The sequence below is a fragment of the Etheostoma cragini genome, chromosome 3, assembly GCF_013103735.1.
Source record: "Etheostoma cragini isolate CJK2018 chromosome 3, CSU_Ecrag_1.0, whole genome shotgun sequence".
Classification (NCBI taxonomy): Eukaryota; Metazoa; Chordata; class Actinopteri; order Perciformes; family Percidae; genus Etheostoma; species Etheostoma cragini.
In genome coordinates this window covers 13,423,469-13,450,140 of record NC_048409.1, presented here as the reverse complement: position 1 = coordinate 13,450,140, position 26,672 = coordinate 13,423,469, and the positions used below count along the sequence as shown (strand labels likewise).

Sequence of the window (26,672 nt, the reverse complement as noted above, 5' to 3'; positions counted from 1 at the left end):
GCTCCAATGCATGAAATCATTTTTTATAAATAATAAAAAAATGCTTGAAAGGACAACAAACTGGCCAATTTTGATTAACTATAAGTAGAATGTGACACAATGCTCTAATCCCCCCCCCCCCCCCTTTTTTAATATTTTTATCTTAGTATTGCAAAATGAATGCTCATATCGCCTCACTAGTCATTCATATAGTATTGACATGACACCATCATGTGGACAGTTTAGGTAACTGCAGTCTCAAGCTAATAAAATTTGAGTATTGGTGGCATTTAATTGATGCTAATGCAGCAGATCCCTTAGTTTTAGTTTACATTTTGTAATTTAAAATGGATTGGAAAGCATGCAAACAATCCATAACATCTTTATTTAACTTCACACAGGGATTACAAAGACAAATCATGAAACCCCAAACCAAAAATAGTTCTGCATTACTCCTATACTTATGTTTACAGTATAGCACAAGACAAAAACCAAAGACAAAATTAGGAAAAGTAGACACCAGTTAGATTTTTACTTTCTTGGATATAATGGTGGTGATGCTCAAATAGTTCTTAACAGTGGCAGCCAAGTAGACAGCAGCACATCAAATCTCAATCAAATTTAAACAGGAAAACAAAGGGATGGCAGAAGTTTTAGCACATTACTGCATACATCCATGTGCACTAAAGAAAAAAAGAAAAAATTGTCATAATATTAGGAATATCGATTTAAAGACTGAACACAATAAAAACCTGGTAGTTTGGTAACTTTTTTGGCATGGAACAAAACCAGTCGCAGAGCGGGCTCAATTGTAATTTTTTCAATCCACCTGCCTTCAAACCATTATGCACGCGTGTGTGTGTGTGTCCTGTCCAGGCAATAAGGTGGGAAACAATATTGAGATGAATATTTTTCTGAAAATGAATATCACATTATGGCAAATGTTGGCAAAATTACACATTAAATACAAAAACTCTGACAAAACTATTGACACATACTGTATATGCATTAAATATTTTAGTTGTAGTATGTAAGTATGTTTGGAATGAATGAAACATAATTTTGCCAAACAAGAACCCAATATCAGTATTTCATCTCAAGATTTTACTCGATAAATAAAACCTACTGTATTTCCCAACCCTAGTTGTGTGCTTGTGTGTGTCACTGCTTGGTGAAAATTAAATGTGAATTTATAACATGTCAGGGGCTAGAAACAAAAGATGCATGCATGAATCTAGAAGTCTTTGTCCTTTCCTGAAAGTAGTGTATTTTTGTCTTAAAGATTACTAGATATATCTATCTATCTAGCCATCTATTAGAACATACGGAGTGTAGAGCTTGTACATCCCGAAAAACATTTAAAGGTGCTGGATCAAAAACATAATAACTGAAGAAGTCAGACAAAAGATTAGCACACTGTACATAGCTCACAATACATTGTATTTAATTGTCTTGTCTGACAAGATCTCTGTAAGACTGAACCATGCCTATTAAATTAAATTAAGATATCAGTACAGAGTATGGATCCTTTGAAATCAGAAACTTCAAATAATTTAATATACTATAAGGCACAAATTCCAAATCTGACACAATTTAACCCAACACTTTAAGTTATTTAGAGTTGACATATATCTAGACGGACTGCAAAATAATAGCATTGCCATTGTAGAACTACATAATTGAGAGGTTTTCTCTTCATGTATCCCTTTACACAAAGCAAATCAAATTTATAACATTTTTACAGGATTTCAAAAGCTTATATGAATTGCAATATATATTGCTATAAATTAGATTAAACAAAATAATCATCACATCACACACACATTTCCATCTTGACTTTCTGGTAGGATTTCATCATCCTGAGCATTTCATTCCCATGCACCAAAAAAAACACAGGATTACAAGGAAACCACTCCTAACTTTTTGAAATGATTAAAAAGGCATTACATGTAAACTGTCTCTTTCCTAACATTGAGATCTCCTTTGGAGCAGTTTAACATAGAAAAAGTTGATTTTCTTTGTACTTTTCCTTCTGTGTCCAAAGTGAAAAACAAAGACACAGATTTCCTTTAAAGAAGCCCAAGCCGATCAGTCCTTCTTCCCTTCATGACCATTAGCTGCCAATGTCTCTTGTTGGACTTGCTTCTGTTTGTTCCAGCTCTTGCTCTTCCGAATGGCAAATTGAACAATGTCCACCATAAACACCCAGGATAGAGCGTACATAGCCACTCCTCCACACTTGATAAAGAATCTGGGTCTCGGGGAGATCAGCTCACAGTACAGCATTGTGCCTCCCACAAAGATTCGCATCACCACAAACAGCAGCACAAACAGGACATCCACGATGTCCCCCAGCAGTGTCCCGTAATGTCCTGTCTGTTTGAGGAACCAGCGTGCCTGAAGGAGGGGGTTGGTGATTTCACTGCCAAAGAGTACCGCGCAGGACTCAATGCCAGACTCCCCCAACCAAAGGGTCAACAGGATTCCCAGGATGCTCATGGTGTGGTGGGCCAGCATAACGGGTCCCTCTGTGCGGTAGTACACACACCAGGCCATGTCAAAAATAAAGTAGCCTAGGCTCACAACCATGGCACTTATCTGCAGAGGAGTGTTTTTAGTACCTGTACGGCATCCACAAGAACAGAAACAGACAGTTCTCAGTGAGAATATCTTTTAAATGCAATACAACAATCATGCAATCTCAGAGATAACATAAGATAAGTTATTACTGTGAGGGGAGCAGATAATTATTAATATCACCTTGTGGAAACAAATTCTGATTAGTAACTATACAGAATAAAGACAGCAAAGGTAAAATTATTTGGTCATTGGTGAATGGTTTATTCACGGATGAACTGATATGGAAGTTTTAGTCCCAATGCCGATACAGGCCGCCGATTTTCTTGAGCCAATATTTGGAGCCGATACTGCTTTTGCTCCCACAATATTCCTCATAATATGTAAACCCTGCAACACTGGATTTATTTTGGGAATCTGCCCTGCCAGTTATTTAAAATTAGTGTCACTTCTGCAATCATCTTACATTCATATCACCCAAATTATGTGTGCAATGTGCATAATATGGATGGGTGCACTGCATATGGTAACTGTGCGAGGGTAAAAGGCTTTCATCAACATCTACAACTCAGCTTTGATGATGCATTGCTTGATAACATATTATAAGACAGATTTAATCAGGTCATCACAAAATGTCCTTTGTTTAATTTAAATAATTCAAGAAAACAATGAACCTCAAAAGTAGCCATTGAAATGAAATGCTTGATTTGTATTTTAAGACTGCCATGGTGCTATTAATGGAGGGGCAGTGCATGGTCTGCACGTGAGCTGCAGCGTCTCTAGCAACACAGAGCTGCCTATGGATGCCTGTCTGTAAATAATAAAAGTAAACTGTTGACATTACAAGCCTATTCAAGTAACACACATTTTTAACAACATACCAATCAATGTAGAGCTAAAACAACTAGTCAATCAAGACAAAAATATATCTGCAACCAAGGTAAAAATCAAATTGTCATTTTTCAAGCAAAGACTTTGACAGTTTGAACCCACAGGTGGTTAGCGTCCTACCTGGATACGTGAAAGGCCAGGGTCCATCCACATAGCCTATGTATGAAGTGATGCAGACTGCCAGGATGCCGTGTACCAGGGTGACAAGGCGACAGTTCCACTCGTAGCTCCTTGACGCGTTAACGTTACACAAGATAAAGTAGAGAGAGACCCAACAGGACAGGCATAGGAGAGCACCAACCACAACCAGTGCCATCTTCTCTTCTGTAGACAAAGCAAACAAGAAACCAACTTAACCTAAACTAAGTTAAACTAACCTAGATTAACTTACAGTTTCTCTGAAAACATGCCTGTTAGCAGTCATCAATCCAACTTTGAATCACATTACACAAAAAGAGAAAAATCTATGGAGGCACATCTTGTGCTGTAATATCGCTTACAGTAGAAAGAGACAGCATTACCGTCCAGAGACTTGGACTGTGCAATCCTTTGTAAGTGGCCAACAATTAGCCTTTGCTTGAACTATAATAGCACTATAGTTGGCCGGCTGAGGGTCTGGTGGGGTGAGGGGGACGTCTCTTCTTCTGCTGTGACGTTTGTACAAGGAGGTGAGACCATGCAGATGGGCAGGCCCACTCTAACTGGACTGGAACAAGATGTACTGAATCTCAAAGACTTCAAGCAAGTTTCAAAACTAGATGAGAGGTTACTGGGTACTGGGCCTCAGACAGTTCTCATGAGAGAAAGGTTATTTCAGCTGTTGTTAAATGACATGAGTAATAATAATAAAATGTACTGTTGTTGTCTTGCTTTTATGGATAAATGTCAGGATAAAGGGTGAAGCTGTAATATTATGTATAGTTGTAAAGCATCAAACTTTCACATTGGAGAGGGAGGAAGCTGTGAATCTTTGGAATGTTTAGCTTGAAAATGACTCAAATTATTAATCAATTATCAATTTATCAATTTATCATTTCACCCGTCACGTAAGCTGCAATGGGCAGGTGAGATACTAGGACTGTTTGAAGCTTCATGAATGAGAGACCATATTAAGAAGGTTACGTTTGTTTAGGTTTTCATAAATAAAGGTAATGCACTTGTCCAAACACTACAAACCAAAACAAAGGACGCAGATCAAAATCCAACATGGGATCGGGAGAAGCAATGACAAAAAATATCAAATGGAATAAAACGAACTATGCAAATTATAAATAGCATATAACAAGGTGTGAACACCAGACTAGACAACTCACGATCTAATATTTCCAAAACAGTTTTGTTTACTATTAGGCAGTATAGATACAAAATATAGATAGCAGATCTTAAATATTTCATTGTGTTATGTTTGGTATAACCTCTGTATTCTATGTGGTAACCTACTGCTATCTTGGTCAGGACACTGATTTTTAAACCTTAGTTAAATTAGGTTATGCTATTACACATGTGAGTTAACGTTACTAGGACTGTCATAAGCTTTTTGATTGGAAGAAGTTTTTAGGATGCTTACATCCATAACGTGTATCTACATTCATAAACATAACATTTTAATGTTGCCATGGAAGCCTGAATAAGGAACAGAGATGCTGGTAAACTAAAGGAGGTCCAGAGCGTATCCCTACTGTAAGAGGATGCTCTCACACCAGCTAGCTAGCGTTGACTACCCTGTTATGGCTCAGTTATGCTAGCAAACTAACCAATAACAAGCTAACGTTAAGCTAACAAAGCGTTTTCCAAGCAGTGACAGTGAGATTGTAAATTGTTCCCAAACGAAGTGAAATGTCATTACCTGGAGGTGCACATGTGGCTGTCTCTTCGTTTACATCCTGCGTGTTTTGTGTCCCGTGAAGCTATGCTTCTAAAGGAGACTTCTTAAGGTTTGTTAGCAGATACTAGCCTACTATCGGTTGTCTTACGTGAGCTCCGCCGGTGGTGGTGGCAACAACAGCCTCCTTCAGCATCCCTTCATTCCCATTCCACTTTATTAGCCGTTGTAACGCTATATGCGGAATTAGCAACTAGTAGTGTTAACGATAATTATGCCATAATTGTATTACCCCATACTTCACAGTAATGTAGGCAAGCTTATTAAATATTTAACCGAAAAAGCACATTTCCATCCTTTTTAATATCTTGCCAAAGCGATTCTTCTCTAAACCTAATCTTTTACACAACGGCGACACCTTGTGGTCAACAGCATACATTAAACACAAGTTCTCCTCCAGCACGCAAAAGGACAAGATGGAAGAACTACATTCATTATTAATATCACTAATAGTGTGATGTGTGATAGGGGGCTGGACAGTGGGGTTATGGTTGCAGAGAACATCTTACCTGAATGACTAGGGATGAAACCTTGATACCAAGCCTTATTGAAGTATCCACACACACAATGCATTCACACTCCTTGCTGCATACCTGTGCTTGACCTCCCAGAGTAAGTCAGGAAACAATTATTGTCCCACATGAACATGATTAAGCATCAAGTTGTAATTAGAATATAATATTGGGGCATCCTGGCAACCAAGGAGATTCAGATGTTGATTATGTAGTCATAATATTCCTAGAATAAGTCCAGCATGGGACCTTGGCTAACTGTTCTCTTTCTCGTCCCTTATTTGCTGTCAACTCTCTGCTGTATACGGTCAAATACATATTGTGTAAAAAAAAAAAATAGCCTCCTAAATACTACACAATGAATGTCTCACAACTGTATGCAGTGCAAAGAAAGACTTTATTGAAACAATTCTTTTAAAACTCAACTCTTAAATGGTACATTACCTATTCGCTTCATTTTCTTCTTATGGCAACTTTTTACAAAATATTAACTCTTTCATAGAAAAAATATGTTTACACATTAATCTACAATTATATCGCAAAGATATCAGCGGAAATGTTAAGGCACTTGGATCACCGGTAAAAGCCAAAAATAGAAATATTTCACTCATTTGGTTCTTTAGTTAGCTGGACATACTAATACACAAAACACAAAATGATCTTTTGATATTCGAGTTAAGACTGAAATGAAGATGGAGGTAAGACAAACCAAAATCATACTTCAACCTATAGAAATAAAATTTGGTCCCATGAGTTAAGAAGTGCTCCTTGAATTACGCATGTTGACATAAACTGTCAAAACTGAAAAACCAAAAACCAGAATTTTGGCATTGGGATACAACCATAGACTGTATATCAATTCATATAAATATGGTCTATGGCTACAACAGAAAACATAAGAAACTGAAACACTGTTTAACCAGAAGGTGGCAGTATAGACTTTTTTTAAAAGCCATTCTGAAGTGACTCCTAACATGGGAAAACACCACGGTGAAAAGTCTGTTTACAGAAACTGAAACGTTACACCCTTACTTAGAAAGTATTTTCTTTGACTTTGGTTTATTTCACACTTTTAAAACAGACTGAGAATGTGAGTGGTGGGCATGAGGTGTCAACTCTCCTATTAAAGAAGATAATAATTCAGTAAGTTCATCCACACTTTTTATACAACCATGAGAATGTGGCAACTAAGACGCAAGAAGTATGGATGAGTCTAGAAACAACATCCAAAATCCAAGAGGTTAGAATGTTCTGAAATGTGTGTGAAAACTTACTGTTACTGAGGACCTGTGGTTTAGACTTTAGAGCTTGATTAATGCAAAACGATACAACAAAAGTTCTCAATAATTTCAATTTGCAACCAAAATAAATAAAGCTAGCATTGAAGAAGCATTTCCTATGTCAGCCAGCTTACATTATAAACAGGCAGTTACAAACAGGCGTTTTGTTGGCTATAAACAGTTGTTCACAGAGCTTTATAAGAAAGATATTTCCATAATCCAAATTTCCCTTCACCAGGATGGAAGATTATGTTTTCCAGTATGACTCCTTTGATCAGAGTGGGACTCTGTTGCTCCTTTGCTGGTGTGAAACTGACCAGAAATGAACTGTCCAGCTTTGTGCATACTGCAGCTCGTTTGGGAGGTTATTGATGTTGGCACTCTCATCTGCTCCAATCTCTCCCAAAAAAAAGGCACAAAATTCAGCTTCTTGGCAAAGTCACATTATAGCTGACAACGATATGTCACTGTCCCAGAAAATGCTTTTAAAAAAGGTAGTGGGTCCTCTTAGAATGACGTGCTGCATCTTTCCTTCTTCAACGGTTTTGGTCTCATTTGGAACCTGAAATAATTTCTGTTTCAGCTTGGCCATCTAGATCTCACTACTCTCCACCTGAGACAGTTTCACATCACATAAACTGAGGTCCAGTGTTACTGCGTTTACTTTGAATAGTGGTGAAGCATTGGCTCGGCTGGTGGAAAAGGTTTCTCTTTTCTTAACCATCCCAAACAAAATGCTAGGTCTCCTCATCCCATAGACACAGCTGTTTTTGGGGAACATAATAAGTGAAATGGTAACCCTTGCTGCAGCTTTTTATGCCACATTTGTAGGTGGAGCCTTTGCCCGTGGTGTCCCGGCTGCGGCAGTACTTCAGCAGACATGGATACCATTCCAGCCGCAGGCTGTATGTGCAGAGACAGGGCTGCCACAAGTCTTTAGTAGAGTGACAGGCCTGAAAGCCGGGCACCTCTGTTGTTTGGGGCAGGACAGTGAATATGGAGCCGTCCATTCCTATAACACAGACAGCAGAGGGGCATTAAAGTATTAAAAACAAAAGCAGCTATCATAGTGTTGAGTGCATCATTCTCTTTCTGATTTCACTCAATTAAATACAACATTGAACCGAATAGGGTTAACAAAGTGGCTAAAAGGAGGGAGATAGTGCCGTAAAAGGCGCGCTTTGTTATGCAAAAGGAGATGCTACTGTGATTCCCTCTGCTGATAATGGTGCGGAGTGCTTGGTGAACCATGACCATCAACATTGTTTCCTCTGTAACAGTGCTGTCAGTGGATAATAGTGCTGTCATATGGATTCGCCTCAGCTTGGATAATTTGGACTTTATTACTAGTACAGTGCACGTTCAAAATGTGCCTGTTTGGAACAGGCCGGTTGCTTGGCCTGTGGTATTGCTGCTTCTAGCTTTCTCCAGAACCATTGTAAACAAAAATTACTTACAGAAGGCCACCAAAGCCACCCAACTGTATACTACCGACGTACTGTGTACTTTTGCTAAACATTGGACTACTGACGGAGAAATGTTAATGGTTACGTTTGAAGGTTCAGATGTTACTCACAAAATATCACAATTAAAATATGATGCATAATTACCCATTAAACTATCCAGCATTAAATCAGATTTGAAAGTTTCATCTTAAGTAAATGCAAGTACATTGTGCTGTTATAATTTCTCTCTTTTCACCTGAAGTGAACATATGAGTTGGACTTGTACTGTGCAGTATTAATAGTTTTACTATTAACAGTTATAAAGAGTACCACTGTCAAAACAAACATTGCAAGTTAGAGAAATGATGAAAGGTAAAGCAAGATGCTGTTTGTTAAGTAACACACACACACACACACACACACACACACACACACACACACACACACACACACACACACGAGTTATCATGACTGTAAAGAGACAAAGAAGAAGGTAAATAAAGATAGCATGAACAGTAATAGAGCCTTATCAACAAAAAGCCAGATAATGCTTGGGAAAAAATCCCTCAAATGAAGTGGAAAGAGGTCTATGGGTGATTAACAAACAGGAAAGATAAGAATGTCTGTGTCAGTACAGTGAGAAAGAAACAGGACAACAGAAAGAACTTTTGCCAACTGATGAACAAACATAAGATGACCTCCGACCTTTGTCCAGCCAGTGTTTGACATCGGACTCCCTGGTGTAAATGGCCTCATGGGCCTCGCTGCACATGTTGTGGACATGGGAGCTGAGTTGAGAGGCCTGACTAAGATTGACCGCAGCGCTCATCGTCAGCTGTTCAAGTCCTCTCCGCTCCTCTGCCAAGCGAATAGCCTGAGGATTTTTCTGGGCAGACAATACAAAAGATCAGTGTTCACACCCTCAGATGCTCCGAATAATATACTGTAAATAATGTTTTTTTTCCAAGACTTCGTGAAAATGTTAATAATACAACATAATACATTCTGCTTTACGTCTTGACGTCATACCTGTCTGAGACGGGCCATGGACTCGCTTGGGATGATCTCATTGCGGCTGAGACGAGAGATGAAGCACAGAGCCTGGTACTGGTTCTGTCCTCTTTCCAGCTCGCCCAGGATCAGCGCTCGGAATATCTTCACATCCTGCAAGACATAAGGGATGAGAGATGACTGGCTGAACAGATAAACAGACAATTTCCAGAAGACATTGAAATGGTGCATGAAGCGAGGTAATAATAACTGACTCTTTATATGTGTTTGCTCATACGGATTACAACCAATATTCTTTCCATTGCGCTACTTAGTGTTGCACATTTCCAGACACTCAAAAGTAATTTAATATGTGGAGTTCAGGGATGTTCAAACAACTGTCTGCTAAAAGTAAAGAGGGGTTTATGTTCAAAACGCCCATAGAGCCTCATCTAAGGCAGATTCTTTTATTGTCTGTAGGCCTGTGCAACGTTGCGCCAGTCATGCTCTGTTTTTTTGTACTGTCACATTAAGACTCCGGGCCTGTTTCTTAACAAACTTATTTGAGTTGCTCACATGCCGTAAAAGTTTTATCACCCTGTTTTAGGTGGAACTTTAAAAGTAGGAAAATAGTGATAGTGGAGAATTCACAAACTTGTTACTGTTGGCAAGTGTGTGAGCGATCTGGCGCCAAACCCAAGGCCATTAAGGCCTGTAAGGGGGAATGCAAAGCATGATGGGAAGCTTCAACAGGGGGGGGGGAGAACAGAGCAGCAAACCTCTCTCCGACATCCTTCCCCCATTCCTCAGCTTCAAGATAGACACAGCCCCAAACACCCCTCCTCCGCTTTTCACACACCCGTCTGAAGCAAACAGGCTGCAGAGGAGTAGCAGTTTGAAGGCTTTCACTCCCTGAGCAAGAAGGACTCTGGGATAGATAAACAGCCCGGAGATAACCCCATTGAGTTCTCCTTAAGCTCTTTTGTCCCACTTCCTGTATGCAGAAGTGTACGCACTGGCAAGAAAGCAATACAACCTGCCTTAGAAGTGTTTACGCTCTGTAGTTCTTGATAGACTACTTTGTATGAGCACTGGTTCCTTGTTCTAACAACCACTTTTGTCTGTGAAAAGAGTTTCTGGCAGGGGTACAATACAAGCACGGGTATTACACAAGACAATCATGCGACCATTGGAAAGCAAAACTGGGCCAATATTGATTCACAGGCTTTATGGGATATTAACCTCAGATCTCACAAATCTCTGCTCAGCGTATTAAAACAGACTCTAGAATACTAGCAAACACTAGTTATTATTATTATATTTTTTTTGAAGTACAAAGTCTGAATGATTAGTGAGACTGTCAAAACTACAGGAGGCATAAATACATCACAGTGAACGGAGTGAGATGTAAGGAAGAGGGAGTACAATGCCGACAGAGAGATGGCCTAGAGTGCCATTTCCCCTCAAGTGTAGGAAGACGCAGAGGCCACGACTTCAAGACCTCCCATATTGCAGACACATGGCGCTGTGCTGGGGCACTGTGTGTGTGTACTGTACGTTTGTGCGTGTGTGTGTGTGTGTGGGCAGAGAAAAGTAGAGAAAGATGGGGGAAAGGCATTCGTGTCAGCCACATAGATTTGCCCTAGGGCTCTCTGGGTAATTACAGAAAAGCAGGTTAGCTCCACTAACTCTGCGTCTTTGGATCTTACTTAATGGCACAGTGTAGTCGTGAGATCTCCTCCTCTTGTGTTTTTATTTTGTCCAGATTAAAGATAGTCTACATCTAACGTCCGGCATTTGGATTTAGGCCAAAAAGGATAAGGGGAGAGCAACCGTGCTCACTGTGGCAACAGCGTTTTCTGATGTAACTTTGTGTCAAGTTGACATCATCTGAAATAGAATATCTTTAAAATGATTTTTGGGATATGCATTTATTTCCATTCTTGCCGAGAGCTAGATGAGAAAAATAATACCACTCTGTCTGTATGCTAAATGGGAAGATACAGCCAGCAGTCAATTAGCTTAGCTTAGCCCTGGAAACGGGGAAACTGCAAGCCTTGCTCTGTCTGAAGTTAACTAAATCCACCTACCATCACTTCTAAAGGGCTCTAATTGTGATGTTATATCTCATTTGTTTAATTTTTACAAAATTCCAGATTATAAAAACAACAATTTGTGGTTTTGATTTTACAATTTATCACTCTCATACTATTCATTTAATCATATAGATAGCACTGAATTAAAGACACGGTAAAATATTTCTGTCTCCAGCCAACTGAGAGAGAAATTAGGTGTAATTGTGGCCATTAAATGGCAAGAAAATAGTCTTGAAATCTTAGTGGTCTAGATGCTGCTCAAATAATCAGCAGCATGGCTAGTAATGCTTCTAAAGCCAAAAGGAGTGATGACATCAACTCCACATTTCCATCCAGACAGTTTGTTTGGACAAGACTAGCCTCACTTCTGCCTGTCTGAAACTAGCACTGGCACATGCACACACTGGCTTTGACAAAAGAAGTCTCAGCAAAGAGTGAAATGTGAAGTGGTAATTAAAGGAGGTTTTACACATGTTGTATCCCAACACCAGGAAGAGTGAGTATTGAACAACAGGTACCTCTTTTTTTAAGTTGTGGAATTATTCTATAGCATACCATAGTACAGTATGTCTTTGACAGAAGATCAGACAAATATGAAAGAGGCAGGTGTCAAGCTCCTGTGATATCAGTAGGGGGTAACATGTTGTTATTTTGTGGTACAGTGGACAGCGTTCAAGCGGAGCTTTAGTATTTTTCAATATAGGGACAACAATTTTTGAAATTGTTCTAGTATTGAGTGAGAACACAAAACATAATCCTTTTACGCACCGTCAATTTACCCGTCAAAGTGCTTGTTTTTACCACTGACAAGCTCAAATTGTTATGATTGCCCGTCTACATTATGTAAAGGACCCTACAGAAAAATATCAAGTTTTTATTTACATTTGCATGGCCGGGTCTTTAACCAAGTTTGTCTCACAGAGAAGGCTCGTCTTGAAATCTTGCACTGGTGACTTGATTCATTTACATTGTCGAAAACTCTTCCCAATATTCAGCCATGACATTAAAAATATTTAAGATAACACTAAGCTAGTTTTCTTTACTCTAACAGAAGAAACACTCCTCTCCCTGGTTTTATGGCAACAAGCCATCTCTCAAGAGATTACAGAATGAGACATCTCTGTGAGTAAGTTGGTTAGACACAACAACAACAACAACAACAACAACAGACTGGATCAAGCGAAAGATAAAGAAAAATGTCAAATTTCTCTGTAGGGTCCGTAAAGTTGTCGGACACTTAAAATAACAGACGGAGCCTTTCAGTGGCAAAAAAAACACTTTTAGTGAACGTACAATGACAGTTGGTAAACGTCCCATAGGGTAACATTGCAGCTTGTTTTGCGGATGCACACATTTAACTTTTTGACATCATAGTTGCGTGGGCCTGCTCCAGCTGGAAAAGGAGTAAGGCCACTTGAATTCATAACTACTCCTTAGAGAAGGAAAGCCTATATCAGGAAAATGAGTCACCCGCTAAAAAGTGCATTTCCACAGACCTACATAGAATTAAAAGGTTTGCAGACCAACATTTAGAGCAAATCACCAGGTACGGACATTAAGAATTAAAAGAGTGACATTTCCCCGTCTAGAAAAAGGCGGGCAATACCATAATCAAAAAGGACAGCAGAGCCTTGAGTTTTTCCCTACCAGAGCGGTGTAAATGTCAGCATGGCTATAAATAATCCACACAAGTACAGATTCCTAAGCATTGCTCCTCGACACCCAGGACTTAGTCCATTTGCAGACAAACTACCACTGGCCAAAAGCCAAACACAAGGCAGTATTCATGCAACCTGACTAGTGGTTATACTAAGACCTGTTAAACTTAAAGAGGTGGAGGGCTGTTTCATTGGTGGTTACCTTTGGTGGGCCAGGTTATTTAAGAGGTGCACAAAAGCCCATTCAGAGACTCAAAGGGTGCCATTTACAGTGAACATTCTCTATCACTGTAGTTGTAACCCGGGTAGCCTAATGTGTTCTCCTCACAGAGGACATACCTGGTTTATTGGCTGTGAAAATGAGAGCTTTGTGAGGCCCTTTACTGAGAGAATAAGGTTATTTTATTTGAAGGTACTGTAGCTAGGAGCAGTTTAAATCTCCCAGTAAAAGGACTATTGCAAAGCATGTACATCTCACTTTGGGGCAACATCAACTGTGCCAACTTACACTTGCATGCATGGATGGACTTTTAAACACAAACAAACGCATGCACACACAGACACAAACAGTGTGCCAGTAGCTATCCCCTGTGCAGGAGGTCCTTCCTGTTTTCCAATCCCCTCTAAGACCCTGTCTGTTGATAAGGCTGATGGCTGGCTGGATAGGACTGTTGGTCAGACACGCTCTGATGAGTCATTTGGGATCACTGTGGGTTATTTGAGATGGTATTTTTTCAGGCAAGCCAAAAAAAGTATCCAAAAAGTTTTTGAAATGTAAAGAAAAGCTAGCCAACAACTAGGATTTCTTTTCTATAGCCTTTTCCTGGTCAACAGCTAATGAGCTTGCATAATAACACAAATCTACAATGCTAAAATAAAAGCTCACTGTTTCAGCATCAATCAGGCAGTCAGCAGGCCAGTTTATCCCTTTGGCCTATTTTTGTAGAGACAAACCTAAGTGATGAAATGTGTTTACTTTAAGGACCCCTAACCTGTCTAAATGGCTCCGACTCCCCTTTAAAAACATACAGATTTCCTATGTTTGGTGATGGGGGGGCTATTTGCCTTGGTGCACGAGGAGAGCCCAGTCAAAAAGCACAGGTGTGGTCAGGGATTAAAGATCAGGTTGGGAGACAGACTCTCACAGACAAAAGAAGTGGGAGAAAAGCTGCTGTGCTACGAAATGCTTGAGTTGAAGCTAATTACATAGGCTCCAAAGGCAGGAATGTGGAGACACATTTGGGGATGGTCACACCTGGCTGTCCAAAGAGTGAACCAATTAGTAAACAGTGGTAGTGAATGGACAAGAAAAACACTGGAGGCAGCAGACAGAAAGGTGTTCCCCTCAACTATTTTCCTGACAGCAATGGAAGGTAACTTACTTGGAGTGTTAATAAGTTAACTCAGAAATTCAGCTACTCCAACAGCCTTGGATCCTTAAAAGTCGTCAAATCTGTTTGTGCCAACCACAATGAGGGAACTATGCATTCACACAGAATCTGGATACAATTATCCATACAACCAAACTGTTTATAGAGACTTTGCATTCAGGAAATGAGAGGAACACAAAACAGTGAGAATTAACAGGGAAGGAAATGAAGTAGATAGATATGTAAGGCATAAACAATAGAGATGGCTACAGCCCCATTCAGCCTCTAAATGTCCAAAGCTTTCATATCCGTTTGCAGGGGACACACAAACGGCTAATCAGTCACAAGACATATAAAAATAAGGGTAGGATTTAAACTATATTTCGTTACTACTATTTTTAAAGACAGATTATAATAACAATGTCTTTGTCAAAGTCTCATGTACAAATTCCATTAAACAACCTAAATTTAAAAAAAGATAAATTCAAGTCTTACATCTAAATTTTCAATGAAAAAAATTATCAGAGTGTTTGACCTCTCATCATTGTAAATGAACAGAAATCAGTTCTGTAGACTCCATATTTACTATTTGGAATATGTGACTAGCATCTTTATCTATCTTTTAACCAAGCTGCTTCATGTTTATTTCTACAGTATTCTTCAAAACAGTTTCCTTCACAAGAATTTCCGAACTTTTTCCGTCTTCAGAACTTTGACAATGTGTTTTGTGACTGGAGAAGTGACACAAATCAGTTTATTTGACAAGAAAAGGATGATGTGTGGACCTTTATAACTTAAGCACCAGAAGTGACTGAACTGTACTGAACTGTGAAATTACTTTTAAGTTACCAGACTGAGCTACTCAAAAGGACACAGCCATGGATTTGACAAAAGGACATTTCAGGACACTGTGTGAAAGACAGAACAGAAGCCTTGGCAGAGTAAACCCTTTGTTAGCTTTTTTTTGTTGCCAGCTGCAATCTTAAAACCTCTGAGGTAGTTCAAAATGATCACAAATATACACGATGCAACCCACAACTACTGTCTTCTTGTCCATCAAAGACTGTTGCCACAGAAACATGCAGTCTACTGGCCCTGAGAAATCATTTAAAAAAAAGGTGGATGATAGCGGTCTCTCTGCTATGTCCCTGCATATGACTGTGGGAATGGGAAGTTTTTAATTTTTTTATCATTACAGACAAACATCTGGTCTTCTGGCAATAGGAGGATAAATAATAAAGACATCAACAGGGGCTGAAGGGCCACAAGAGGCCAAAGGGGGCCCATGTTGGGCATTGAAGGGCCATAACAAGGCATAGAAGAAGCCATTTCCCTGGGATTCATAGTCAGCAGGGAACAAAGGGTTACTCAGAGAAAGATTAAGTGTATGGGTTCATCTTTGAAGGGTCAGCTGCCTGCACACATAAAAGAAAAAGAAACCCCATACTATAAAAAAAAAAAAAACACTTGTGAAAGAATTTCAGGTGTAACGTGTAATCTTTTTCCCGCAAAGGAAAACACTCATACTCAAATTCCAAATAACATGTCAAGAAAGTATTGCAAAACAGATCACATCTAGACAAGAAAGAGCCTTACAATGCCTCTGAATCACACAACTTGTTTTACAATGCAGTGACTTATCTGTGGAGTTTCACTCTCCCTCACTGAAAAAGCCATAGCACAAAAACAGAGCATGAGTAAGAGTACAGGTCTTCTAAGGTACTATGCAATGTAAACAAAAGTTTGAGTCTATGTGGGTTGAGGAAAATGAACTGAAGCTTTTTTGGAGTGCGTTTCATTTTCACTCTGTCGTGGGACAATTTCTCCCATGGATGACTTCACTGAGCATTGGTGACTCGCACATGACCCACAGTGACCTTTCACAACCTTTCACAACAGTAGAGAGGAAAACTCGTGCCCCTCTAATGTGTCCTCAGCGGTGTCTGAAACAACAACATTTCCCGGAGCAGGTGACACTTAACTGTAAAAAAACATTTTACAAGTTTGTGCAAGTGACAAAGTGGGATGGTGTTCCAGGGTTGAGTAAGAGGCAAGGTGTGGCAGCCAAAAGAGGAGATAAGCAAGTCATAAAATGTGTTGACTGCACTGACTTGCAACTGATGTCAGGTACATGCCATCAGGGTAAAAACACTGGGAGTTGCTTCATTTGGCGAACACCAACATTTCCCACAAACAAAAAAAACGATACGGATTGTCAGCACTCCTCCCACACAGGAGAGTTTGCCTTATAGGTTTTAAAGGCCACAGCTTAAATCCATTTAAACAATTCTAATGGATGAAGCAGTATGGAAGGGCTGTGAGAGAATGGGCTTCTGCCAAAATGGATAGATAGACACTCTGACTCTACTGTATATCCCAAAGGAAGGACACATAGACAGGCAAACCAACCTGCCTCCCCACCCCCAACTTTCATCCAGTGTTTGACATAGCACATGAGGGTGTGTGAAGAATCTCCAGTTCACTCTTACAGCAAGCTTACTGTTGGCATTGGGCGTACCCATAAAGCCTCTGTGCTTTGAAGACAATCAGAATATACACTAGAGTGAATTGACCTGAGGGTAAATCAGCCCCCAGCTGAAACACAATCCTGTTTATAAGGCTGAAATGAAAATCTACAAAACAGCACACAAGCTCAATCTCATCTTATTGTGGTGCCATTGTTACAAAATCCAGACCCATTTAACATGATAGTGTGAGATAGTGAGTGTGAAGTGGCCTCTAACATCTGTTGCCCCCAGGACCCAGCAGCATAGCAAGAGGTGACTCTAAGGCCATGTCTACACTAATGTCGATACATTTAATACTTTCAAGCACAGACAAAAAACTCTCCAAAGTGAATTACTTTGAAAAGGGTTTGATGTTGAATTATGGATTGCACTTATTTAGCTTTTTGACAACTTAAGTCTTAACTTCAGTTACAAAGCTAATGGCTTATCTAGCCCAAAATGAAAATGTTTAAGCACTCCCTCTTCTCATTCCTGTGAGGACAGCGGACTGTTAGACTGATCTAAAAACACTAGTGTGGATGGAACGCTTTCCAAATTCAAACAACCTTTTTAAAATGTTCTGGATTATTGTGGCCAAATGATTATTGGTATATTTTTTATTGAGTAAATTAACACAGAATGTGAAATATGTCCTCGCAGATATTTTATGGTAGGGCCAAGGTGCATGTTACACTAAATGCACAAGGGTGTGCACCACGCATTGCATCCCAGAAATTAAACTTTCAATTGTTAAGTCAGCCGAGATCAGCCTGTGAAGTCGTTGACATTCCTGCATTGATCAAACCCACTAGTGAGACATGAAAACAAGACACGCAGAGTACAAACTGATTTGCTTCTTTGACAAAATATCTACATCTGGAAAGACCCAAAACAACCTCTCAAATATGCAAGACATTTCCCTTAGATTAAACTCCAAGACGTAGTTTATGTTCAGCTCAAGGTCTTAGACTGTGTTAGACCATAAATTGTTGCAGTGGTTGCTGAAGGAAAAAAAGAAATCAAATCTACACCGACTCGGCAAATGACTAAAGAGGAATGGTCTATTCAAGGCTACAACAGCACATCTGATTTGTCTCCTATTGAAAGAATTGTACGGTGATATCGAGCAAGCCATCAGGATGTTACTGACCTGCAAACAGATTGCTGAAATTTTACAATACACTACAGAGATGATTTGGCTGTAAATACTTCACTGTGATACCAGGCAGGAGTAAAAAAAAAAAAAGAAAAGAAAAAAAAAAAGATTACAAACAACTCTCCCAAAAGATTATAGCAAGTTAAGCAACCTACACATGCAGTTACAGACTACACAGTGAATCATCAAATCCCACAATACCTTCCTTTCGCAAAAGTGATATAAGTTCTCAGGTGGATTGCGTTTAATTGAAGAGGTTATCTATATCACATTTTTTACTGGCACAGAGGTGTTATGAGCAAGCTAAACCATGCACATCGTGTTTTTCATATGTCTACATGCCTTCAGAGCAAATGTAACCCTCCTAAAATCACAGTACAGCTGATTCTCACCGTGATTTATTGCTTGGATAAAGCTGACTTAACTTCCTTCTCCCATCCAGCAGACCACTCTCCCAGTGTCTAATGACCATAGCATTTACCATCACATCTTTGCCACGTATTCACAGAGCAGATATGAATAAGGCGGCTGCTGTCTGATTATTTATAGGAGGTTGTTTTTATGATGCTAGTGATAACAAAGATAATAACATAGAACTTCAACCCTGGTTGAATCAAACATATATAATTGGATATCATAAATGCTTGTTCACTCAATGAGTAACAGGAATAACATGTACAGTACCTATCTACCTTTGGCTGTGTAGTGCATTATAAATCTCCAGTGTTTAACATCCATGTTAAGACACTCTTCTCCCCCCACACGTCCATCTGGACTTTATATTCATGGCAGCTGGATGGGACAGCTCTTCCAACTTTCCATAAATCTTGGAGATACTGCAGAAGAGCTGAATGAAAACCACATGCAGGAGAAATTGAGGAGAAAACAGGAAGAAGTGAGCAAGAGACAGAGCGGGGGACAGGGGGAGAAAGAGACAGAAAGAGAGAGGGGTGGGGGGGGGCAAAGAGGCAGACCTCCAACTGGAACAGATAAATCAGGCAGCGGAAAAGTAAAGTGATCTAAGAAGTTCTGTTGGCTTTATTCAAATAAACAAAACCACATGCGCATATGTATGTGCGTGTGCACGGATGTGTGTATACGCTTAAAGGGCCGCGGCAACACGGGGGCGCCTGCACGACCAAGCAGAGACTCCCTGCTCACAGGTCGGTGTGCGTCTTTTTATATTGGTGTGTCACCAATGATTGGGGGTGACGGCCTCTTCTCTTTCAACTCTAAATTAGCTGTTTTGGTTAGCGAACCAAGCTGCAGATCAAAAAGGTCAGACATGCCCACTTAATCCTGGTAAATCTCACCCTTCACATCTCGCCAGCCTGTCAGCTTCTGTGTGACAGCAACCATCACACACACATGCCTTTGCTCCGTGCGCCTCTGTGAGTCCATCCCCTTGCACACAGCCGGTCCAACCAGGACTGACATTTATGTGTCTCTGAGTAGTCATTGACAACAGTGGAACTATGTCATCTTTCCAAAAATCATAAATGTAGTGCTGGTTAGGGAGGGACACTTGATCTGCTTGTCTACTTTTAGAAGAATGCTAAATATGGCCGCTGATGATCAGCTCGGGGCCAGGCCCATCTGTAGCAGGGGTTTTGAGGCCATTGGGGTGTGAGGACATCGACATCTAAGGAGCAGCAGCTGCATTGACCTCTGGGCAACTCGTGGGGGAGATGAAAAAGGAGGAGTTAAACTACTACAACTAAGTTGTACTTTTATGTGAGAGTTCCAGTGTTGGCTGCTGGAGGGTTAGGCTTTTAGGATGTTTTCCTTTAAGCCTCAGATTAGATACCCTGAATTCTTACCAAGAGGCAACTATTTAGCTTGACCACTAGTTATTGTGGTAACTTGATTTCAGCCGTGATGGGATATAGATTTGGGGCTTATCTCACGAGAGAAAATGAAAAAAAAGAAGCTAAAAGTCGTCAAGGACTGGGTAATTTAATCACACTTAGTTTTTGGGCTTTAGACCTTAAACCTAGGGACATTGGATTCGAATTGGATATGTAAGGGCAGGGGTTTCTGATCATGTGAAACATACACACACCCTTCCGATTTGAAGCCTCCATTAGGTGAAATTGTTAAAATCATTTAAGTTAAATCAGAGGTCCCCAAAGTGAAGGCTGGGTACCACGAACAGTCCCTGAGAGATCTCCAGGAGGTCCCAAAGGACAGTGTCTTCTTGGACTTTGGCTCATTTTTGGGATGACCAAGAATGTTTTTTAAGATTACAATTATGTCGGACTACAGTATAAATTCTCTGTTAAAACACTTGATATGCTACATTATTTAACACCCATTCTCAATAAGCACTGATGGGCCCATACTTCATTTTGGGAACCAATAGTTGGGCTCAGTTGTAAAAAGTTCTGGTTCCGGCCAAAATTTACAATTATACAGTCAATTAAGACTTTCTAATAACATCTTACACATCTTGTATCACCTGGGTGTCAGAGTGAGCGAGGGCAACGTCCCCTGAACGTACAACAGCGTTTAGTGTGACAGGATGACCTCTCACCTGTTTGAAGTCCGCCACAAAAGTGATGAGTGTTCCATCTCCCTGCTTGAACTCCAGCGATATCGAGTCTCTCTCGCTGTCCGCCTCCAAAACCTCCTCGGTCACCAGTCCGTCAGCGAGCCGGACCCGGACCCGCAGCTCTGAACCGAGTCCCACAGCGACGACCAGCACCAGGGCGCAGAGACGGATCAGTATCCCGACTGAAGCCGCAGAGACGCAACTCGCAAACATCCCCAAAGACGCAAAACTGAACCCTACAGAGGAAAAAAAAATATAGAGGCGAAATACAAAAACATGCGTTCATATCCCCTAACTAGTTTCTTGGATTTTTTCGTAAAGTCTTTTCCTTCATATTGAAAGTGGGGTTGCAGTTTATAGGTCGCACTTCCATATGCACCCGTGTGCCAGCACTTTCCAGAATCACAAGCACGGTCATGGAAATCAGACGACAATGCCCGTTTACTAAAATCTCTGCTTTTCACTTCTGGGAGCCGAGCTCACTTCCATTGAAAGTCTCTCGCTCCGGCGTTGTGGATAAGGTCATGCGCATTTCAGTTCCCCCCCAGCGCTAGAGCCAGGAGTCCGAGGATCGCACGTTGCTTCTCATTCTGCTTTGTGTTGATATTCCCGTCTCCTTATTTTGCCCTCCTTCTGCAATTCATGAAGTCTCGTCACTTCCTATCCGTCGGTGTCCCGGTGCTCGCCTGGCCTCCAAACTTTCTGTTGTGAGTGTGTGAGTGTGTGTGTGTGTGTGAGTGAGCGCAGTGATGGTAGTAAACTCTTAAAGCCATACCACCCTCTTTAAACTCTGCCCATCCCCCTAAAGGCCTCATGTGATCCTCCTGCACTCCAGCAAGCAGGCTGAACTAAGAATACCCCCCAACAATTATAACAATGGTGATGTTAGGATTTGTAAATCATAGCTTTGTGGAGGGGGCTCTTGTCGTGTAGGGATAAATAAAAGACTGGGCAAATAATAACCTGTGCCTGGTGGTGATCAAAAAGCAAACAATAACTAGTAGCTTTAAAAAAAAAAAAATAAAAAAAAAAGGTTGTTAAAGATTTTTATTCAGTTTATGTATGTCTGTCTGAGTCTTAGGTTTACAACCCTTTTGATGTCCAGATAAATATGACATAACAATATGCGTACATGCAAACAATTAATTCATCTTTGTTTCATTAGGTTTTCTCACAAAAGAATTAATTGAACACATTACTTTATTACATCATCATGTTGTCTGGCTTATTTGCATTTACACAGATGTGTAAAATTAAGACTATTACGATGGAAATCAGTACTGCAGTTAACTGCCTACAGGCTCATGAGATAAACAAAGATGCCGATTATATTAACCTGTAACTTTCTTTTGTGAGCTCCTTTTTTTGATTCTCACTTGTTTTGTATTTACTCTCTCTGACTCCCTTTTTATTTAGGAATTCTGTTGTGTTTTACTTTCTGAAGTAAATCTATCAGTTAATTACCACCTTTGATGACAACATATGTTTGATTCACGGGTTCCAGGTGAAGGAAAAAGTACAGTCACTCCTTTATTCTCCTGACATATTATTGAATTTTATGATGTCCTCAAGGGAAACCTTGACAGACTTAAGAGCTGCCAAACAGAGAAAAGCTGCCTATCTGAAGGAAGATCTCAGAGCCACATCAAATGGTAGATTACCACTGTGTGTGCGTGTGTGTGTGTGTGTGGTTGTGTGTGCGTTTGCAAAAAGGTATACATTTTGTCTATCCTGCACTAAACCACCAGTTGTGTTATCTCTGTCGGCTGGGTGGGCCCCAAGCTGGTGACCCCAAATGTGAAAGGACTTGAGTGCTGCTGAGAGCAAGAGGTGGTCCCTCCACTGAAGGGGAAAGCAAACAGAGATGCTATAAAGCAGAGCAAACATTGTTAGCTGGGCCTAGCAAAGCAAACGGGGCCCTGGACTCTGATAGACTAGAGGAGTGAATGTCAGGCAAACACCCTCTGTCACTCTCAGGCTACGTCTTAGTTCCATTTAAATAGCTGCAGACTAACGTTTGGGCGGATTGGGGATGGGATGGCCGTCATCATCAATCACTGTCAGCCAACATAGAAATGTAGCTTCACCCTTTGGAACAACAACAATCTTTGGAGCTTCATTTAAAACCATGTTCCTTCCTTGTTAGACCTTCCTCACCCTGAACGTCTGTACTGTATCCTCACACACAGGAGTCCAAAGGGCAGTAGCTCTGCCAGGCTTTTTGCATACACTAACACATGAGATAGCAAAGACAGACACAAGCTACAGTGTACAGAAGGCGTTCATGATTAACTAGCAATTGCGTGGTCCAGCGGTAATTTGCAAACTTAATGATCAGTGTATGGTTAACCCTTGTGTTGTCTTCCTGACGACCATGCCACTTTAGGTTTTTCTGGATCAATTTTTTTTTAAATTCAATGTTTTGGTCCTCTTTTTTTAATTATACAGTTTTTGTCACTTATTGCGATGTTTTCTTCGATCGTTTTTCTGCGCTTTGTTTTGAAGTCTGCTTTTTCTGACATTTTTGTCACTTTTTTCAACGTTCTTTCATCAATTGTTTTACAAATGCTTTAAAATTAAACAAAAACACCCAAATTCAGTCAAAGTAGGGACCTGATAGCTTTTTTTACTTGTGAAGAATGTTGCATGGGACCATCCACTTTATTTATTTTTGACAATTTGGTTGAAAGAAACTCAAATTTCTGACATGGAAACATTTTGAAAATGGGTCAAATTTGACCCGAGGACAACAGGAGGGTTAACCTTGTCAGCGTCAGCGGGCCAGAGCGGAGAATGTAAGATAATCCTCAGAACCCTGAGGATTATTATTGATTAGGACATCTACCATTTAGTCACAATAGAATAGAATTTAAATGTCATCATATTCCTTTCACTTTTTACTTAATTTCCTTAGTAGGCTACTGTCTTTGTCCCAGTTGTGCCCTGTTCTAAAATATTTCTTGAATGTTCCGGCTGAAATGCAGAGAAGCTGTTTGCATTCCTAAAAGCAAAACCTGTGAAACAGACACCGCAGTCTTGTCTGGTCAGTCTCCTGTCGACCCTCCTATGTGTTTGCTTTTTCATTCTAACAACACAGCTGCAGAAGTGTCCTGATCTGAGCACCTGTAATCTAGACATCCTCCTAAAGTTGTGAAATAACAAAACCAATTCATATTTCACCCCTTTGTAACAGTAAAAGTGCCACATTGTGTCTATAAAAGAGCAGTGATGTAAGAGTGTAGATAAAGAGTAAGATGTCTTTTATGTCTGTTACATTTGTACATCCATTTTAGAGTTACCTAAAGAGGACAATTTAGACTATTCACAAAGAAAAACAATGTTGATTTAATTTTTTGTCAAACTACCGGGTGACATTGAATTGTTGTAAAGTAATTGTCAACTTCTGCAAACACACAAACACACACAGACACACACAGACACACACAGACACACACACACACACACACACACACACACACACACGCACACACTTATACATGCACTTCCACTTTTACTGTGTACTTCCACCCTTTGATAAGGGACAATTGGGCTTATTTGTGAGGTACTCAGCTTTGAGTACAGCCAGGGTGCTAATACTGCATTCCAGTCGAGTGTGTGTGTGTGTGTGTGTGTGTGTGTGTGTGTCTTTGTCTGTGTCTGTGTGTGCGTGTGTGCCTATCTGAAAATGCTTGCGTTTGACGGGGGATTTGTGCCACCCAGATAGAGCTTTTGATAAAAACAGCAATTTTTGCCAGTGAACTGAACTAAAAGTCTGGCTCCTCTGCATCTCATAAGGTTTGTCATATTTTACATTATACATAATGTTTTACATAACACATGCAGTAGCACGAATTAACAGCATATTTCCAAACCAGAACCCTTTGCTTTCATAGAAGGGTTTGAAAACTCCAGATAGAGAAAAACAATATTTGCATTGTGGGTTGATCGCCATCACATGCAGCCTAACAGTTATACCCCTAATACTCCTTGAAAACGTGTAATATTGTCATCCATAATGGTTTGCCTAAAGAAAGTATTCAGAGGTAATTAGAAAGCCTCCAGAACCAACACGCTGATAATGTTTCACCTCTGAAACAGCAAGTGAAGGAGAGCCAAACTCTGCGGTTGATCTTCTTGTTGATCTCACCTCCAGACCGATGCCAGAAGAGTTTGTGTTTGTGCGTGTGTGTGTGTGTGTGTGTGTGTGCGTGCGCATGTGCCCGCTCTTTGAGAGTGTGTACAGTATTTACATAACTATTGCAGCAGCTGAATTCAAGCTGCTTTCCAGCCCTCTGATGATATTTTCATGTGTTTGCTTCCCTTCTTTTCTTCGCTCTAACTGCTTTGTTACAGTGTGCAGTTGCTCAGTGAGCTCCCTGCTGTAGGCTGACTGAGGAGATATCCCCTTACACATATGGGGCTCTGGGGCCACAGTAACCCTTTTGGAGCACAGGCTCACATGGAGGAAAAGACAGTAAGGGAGAGAAAAGTTGGATAATGGTGGGGAAACAAAAAATGAGAATCAAGGCAAGTTGTATAGTCTACTTCATACCCAGGGGAACACTTAAAAGGATAGTTCTCTTGTTTTGGAGTGGGTTGTATGGTGTACTTATCCATAGATAGTGTAATATTTCAGTAGATGGCAGTCGGCACACCCCAGTTTGAAGAAACAGACACAGAAGCTAAGCAATGTAATGAGTTTGATGGGGGAAGCAGCAAAAATGTATTTAGCCACAAAAAAAAAGGCCCTCTTAAAAAGGACAACATCAGTTCACCGCTTTATCTGGCCGCGGGACAGTCCTTTCTTTTGGTGTTACATTTATGAAACTGAGCCACACTGTATTATGCTACCTATCAGCTCTTTGGGTCAGACTTTCAGCAGTTCATGGAAGAGACAACAAATTCAAGAAAATAAAAATGATGACAGTGATGACGAAATACTCTTTACTGTGGAGAGAAGAGGATACATTTATGAGCCAGATTATTCAAAAGAAGAACTTTTTCAGAGAGAGACTGAGAGAGAGAGAGAGGGTAAACGTCTGTGAAAAGGAAGGAGCTGTTTGAGGGCAAGGTAAAGCAGTAAACATGTTCTAAAAACAGATTTATAGTTACTGGTTAATATACAGATTAAGAGTTTACATGTAACTTGGGATCAGTTTGTAAAATATGATTCACAGATTTTTTACATTATCTTTGATACCAGACAATAACTCAAATTCAAATTCTCTGCATAAATATCTTGATGTATGGCTTGATACTAAACTCTCATTCAAATTACACATTGAGCAAGTTTTACGTAAAGTTAACTTTGGAATCAATATTTTATATTGAGCTCGGAATTGCTTCACACAAAGTGTTTGTATTAAACTTTTAACTTACACTTTCAATTCTTGACTGTTGTGATGTTGTATATTTAAAAACATATTATAACTCAGACCTTGTTCCACTTAAAACACTATACAATAGGCTTTGTAGATTTGTCCTTAGATTTCCGCTCATCACTGTGTAATGTTTAATGCACTTAATTGGCCATTTCTAAGTAGTAGAAGACACACTCACTGACTTCATTATATTTAAATTAAATACATTGAATAAATACCTTTATATGTATTTATTTCAATTATCCTCCTTATTTAAAACAGTATCTTGTACCTTACACCTCAAACTAGGAAGTTTGACACTCTACTCAACTCTACGTATCTGTCCTGCAAGTAAAAAAAACAACTGGGCAAACAAGCTTTAAGTTTAAGGCTCCAGCAGATTGGAATCATTTATCTG

The 26,672-nt window shown here is 40.0% G+C and overlaps 2 protein-coding genes across 5 annotated transcripts; both read right to left on the bottom strand.

The window, feature by feature from the left end:
• Nucleotides 1–346: 346 nt before the first annotated feature.
• Nucleotides 347–5,647, bottom strand: tlcd5a (TLC domain containing 5a). Of its 4 annotated transcripts, none has more exons than XM_034862262.1 (3): nucleotides 5,294–5,647; nucleotides 3,568–3,771; nucleotides 347–2,600 (listed from the first exon to the last, which is right to left on the bottom strand). In XM_034862262.1, exons 2-3 carry the CDS (start codon nucleotides 3,761–3,763, stop codon nucleotides 2,068–2,070), a joined length of 729 nt encoding a protein of 242 aa, XP_034718153.1. In that variant the 5' UTR covers nucleotides 3,764–3,771; nucleotides 5,294–5,647; the 3' UTR covers nucleotides 347–2,067. The 4 variants fall into 4 exon arrangements, with proteins under 4 accessions (XP_034718153.1, XP_034718142.1, XP_034718164.1 ...); XM_034862251.1 differs by lacking the exon at nucleotides 5,294–5,647 and adding an exon at nucleotides 3,948–4,192; XM_034862273.1 differs by lacking the exon at nucleotides 5,294–5,647 and adding an exon at nucleotides 3,969–4,192.
• A 572-nt stretch (nucleotides 5,648–6,219) lies between these two features.
• oafa (OAF homolog a (Drosophila)) lies at nucleotides 6,220–21,650 on the bottom strand. The gene is made up of 4 exons (XM_034862228.1): nucleotides 20,877–21,650; nucleotides 9,596–9,730; nucleotides 9,272–9,452; nucleotides 6,220–8,133 (listed from the first exon to the last, which is right to left on the bottom strand). Exons 1-4 carry the CDS (start codon nucleotides 21,105–21,107, stop codon nucleotides 7,859–7,861), a joined length of 822 nt encoding a protein of 273 aa, XP_034718119.1. The 5' UTR covers nucleotides 21,108–21,650; the 3' UTR covers nucleotides 6,220–7,858.
• Between the last annotated feature and the right edge of the window lie 5,022 nt (nucleotides 21,651–26,672).

What these genes read in the sequence shown, in the direction of transcription:
- tlcd5a (XM_034862262.1), bottom strand. Translation starts at nt 3,763, where the DNA reads ATGGCACTGGTTGTGGTTGGTGCTCTCCTATGCCTGTCCTGTTGGGTC. An exon ending in CTGGCCTTTCACGTATCCAG is followed by an intron (nt 2,601 to 3,567) that starts GTAGGACGCTAA and finishes GATGCCGTACAG; the next exon opens with GTACTAAAAACACTCCTCTG.
- oafa (XM_034862228.1), bottom strand. Translation starts at nt 21,107, where the DNA reads ATGTTTGCGAGTTGCGTCTCTGCGGCTTCAGTCGGGATACTGATCCGT. An exon ending in TTGTGGCGGACTTCAAACAG is followed by an intron (nt 9,731 to 20,876) that starts GTGAGAGGTCAT and finishes TATGTCTTGCAG; the next exon opens with GATGTGAAGATATTCCGAGC. An exon ending in CCATGGCCCGTCTCAGACAG is followed by an intron (nt 9,453 to 9,595) that starts GTATGACGTCAA and finishes TTGTCTGCCCAG; the next exon opens with AAAAATCCTCAGGCTATTCG.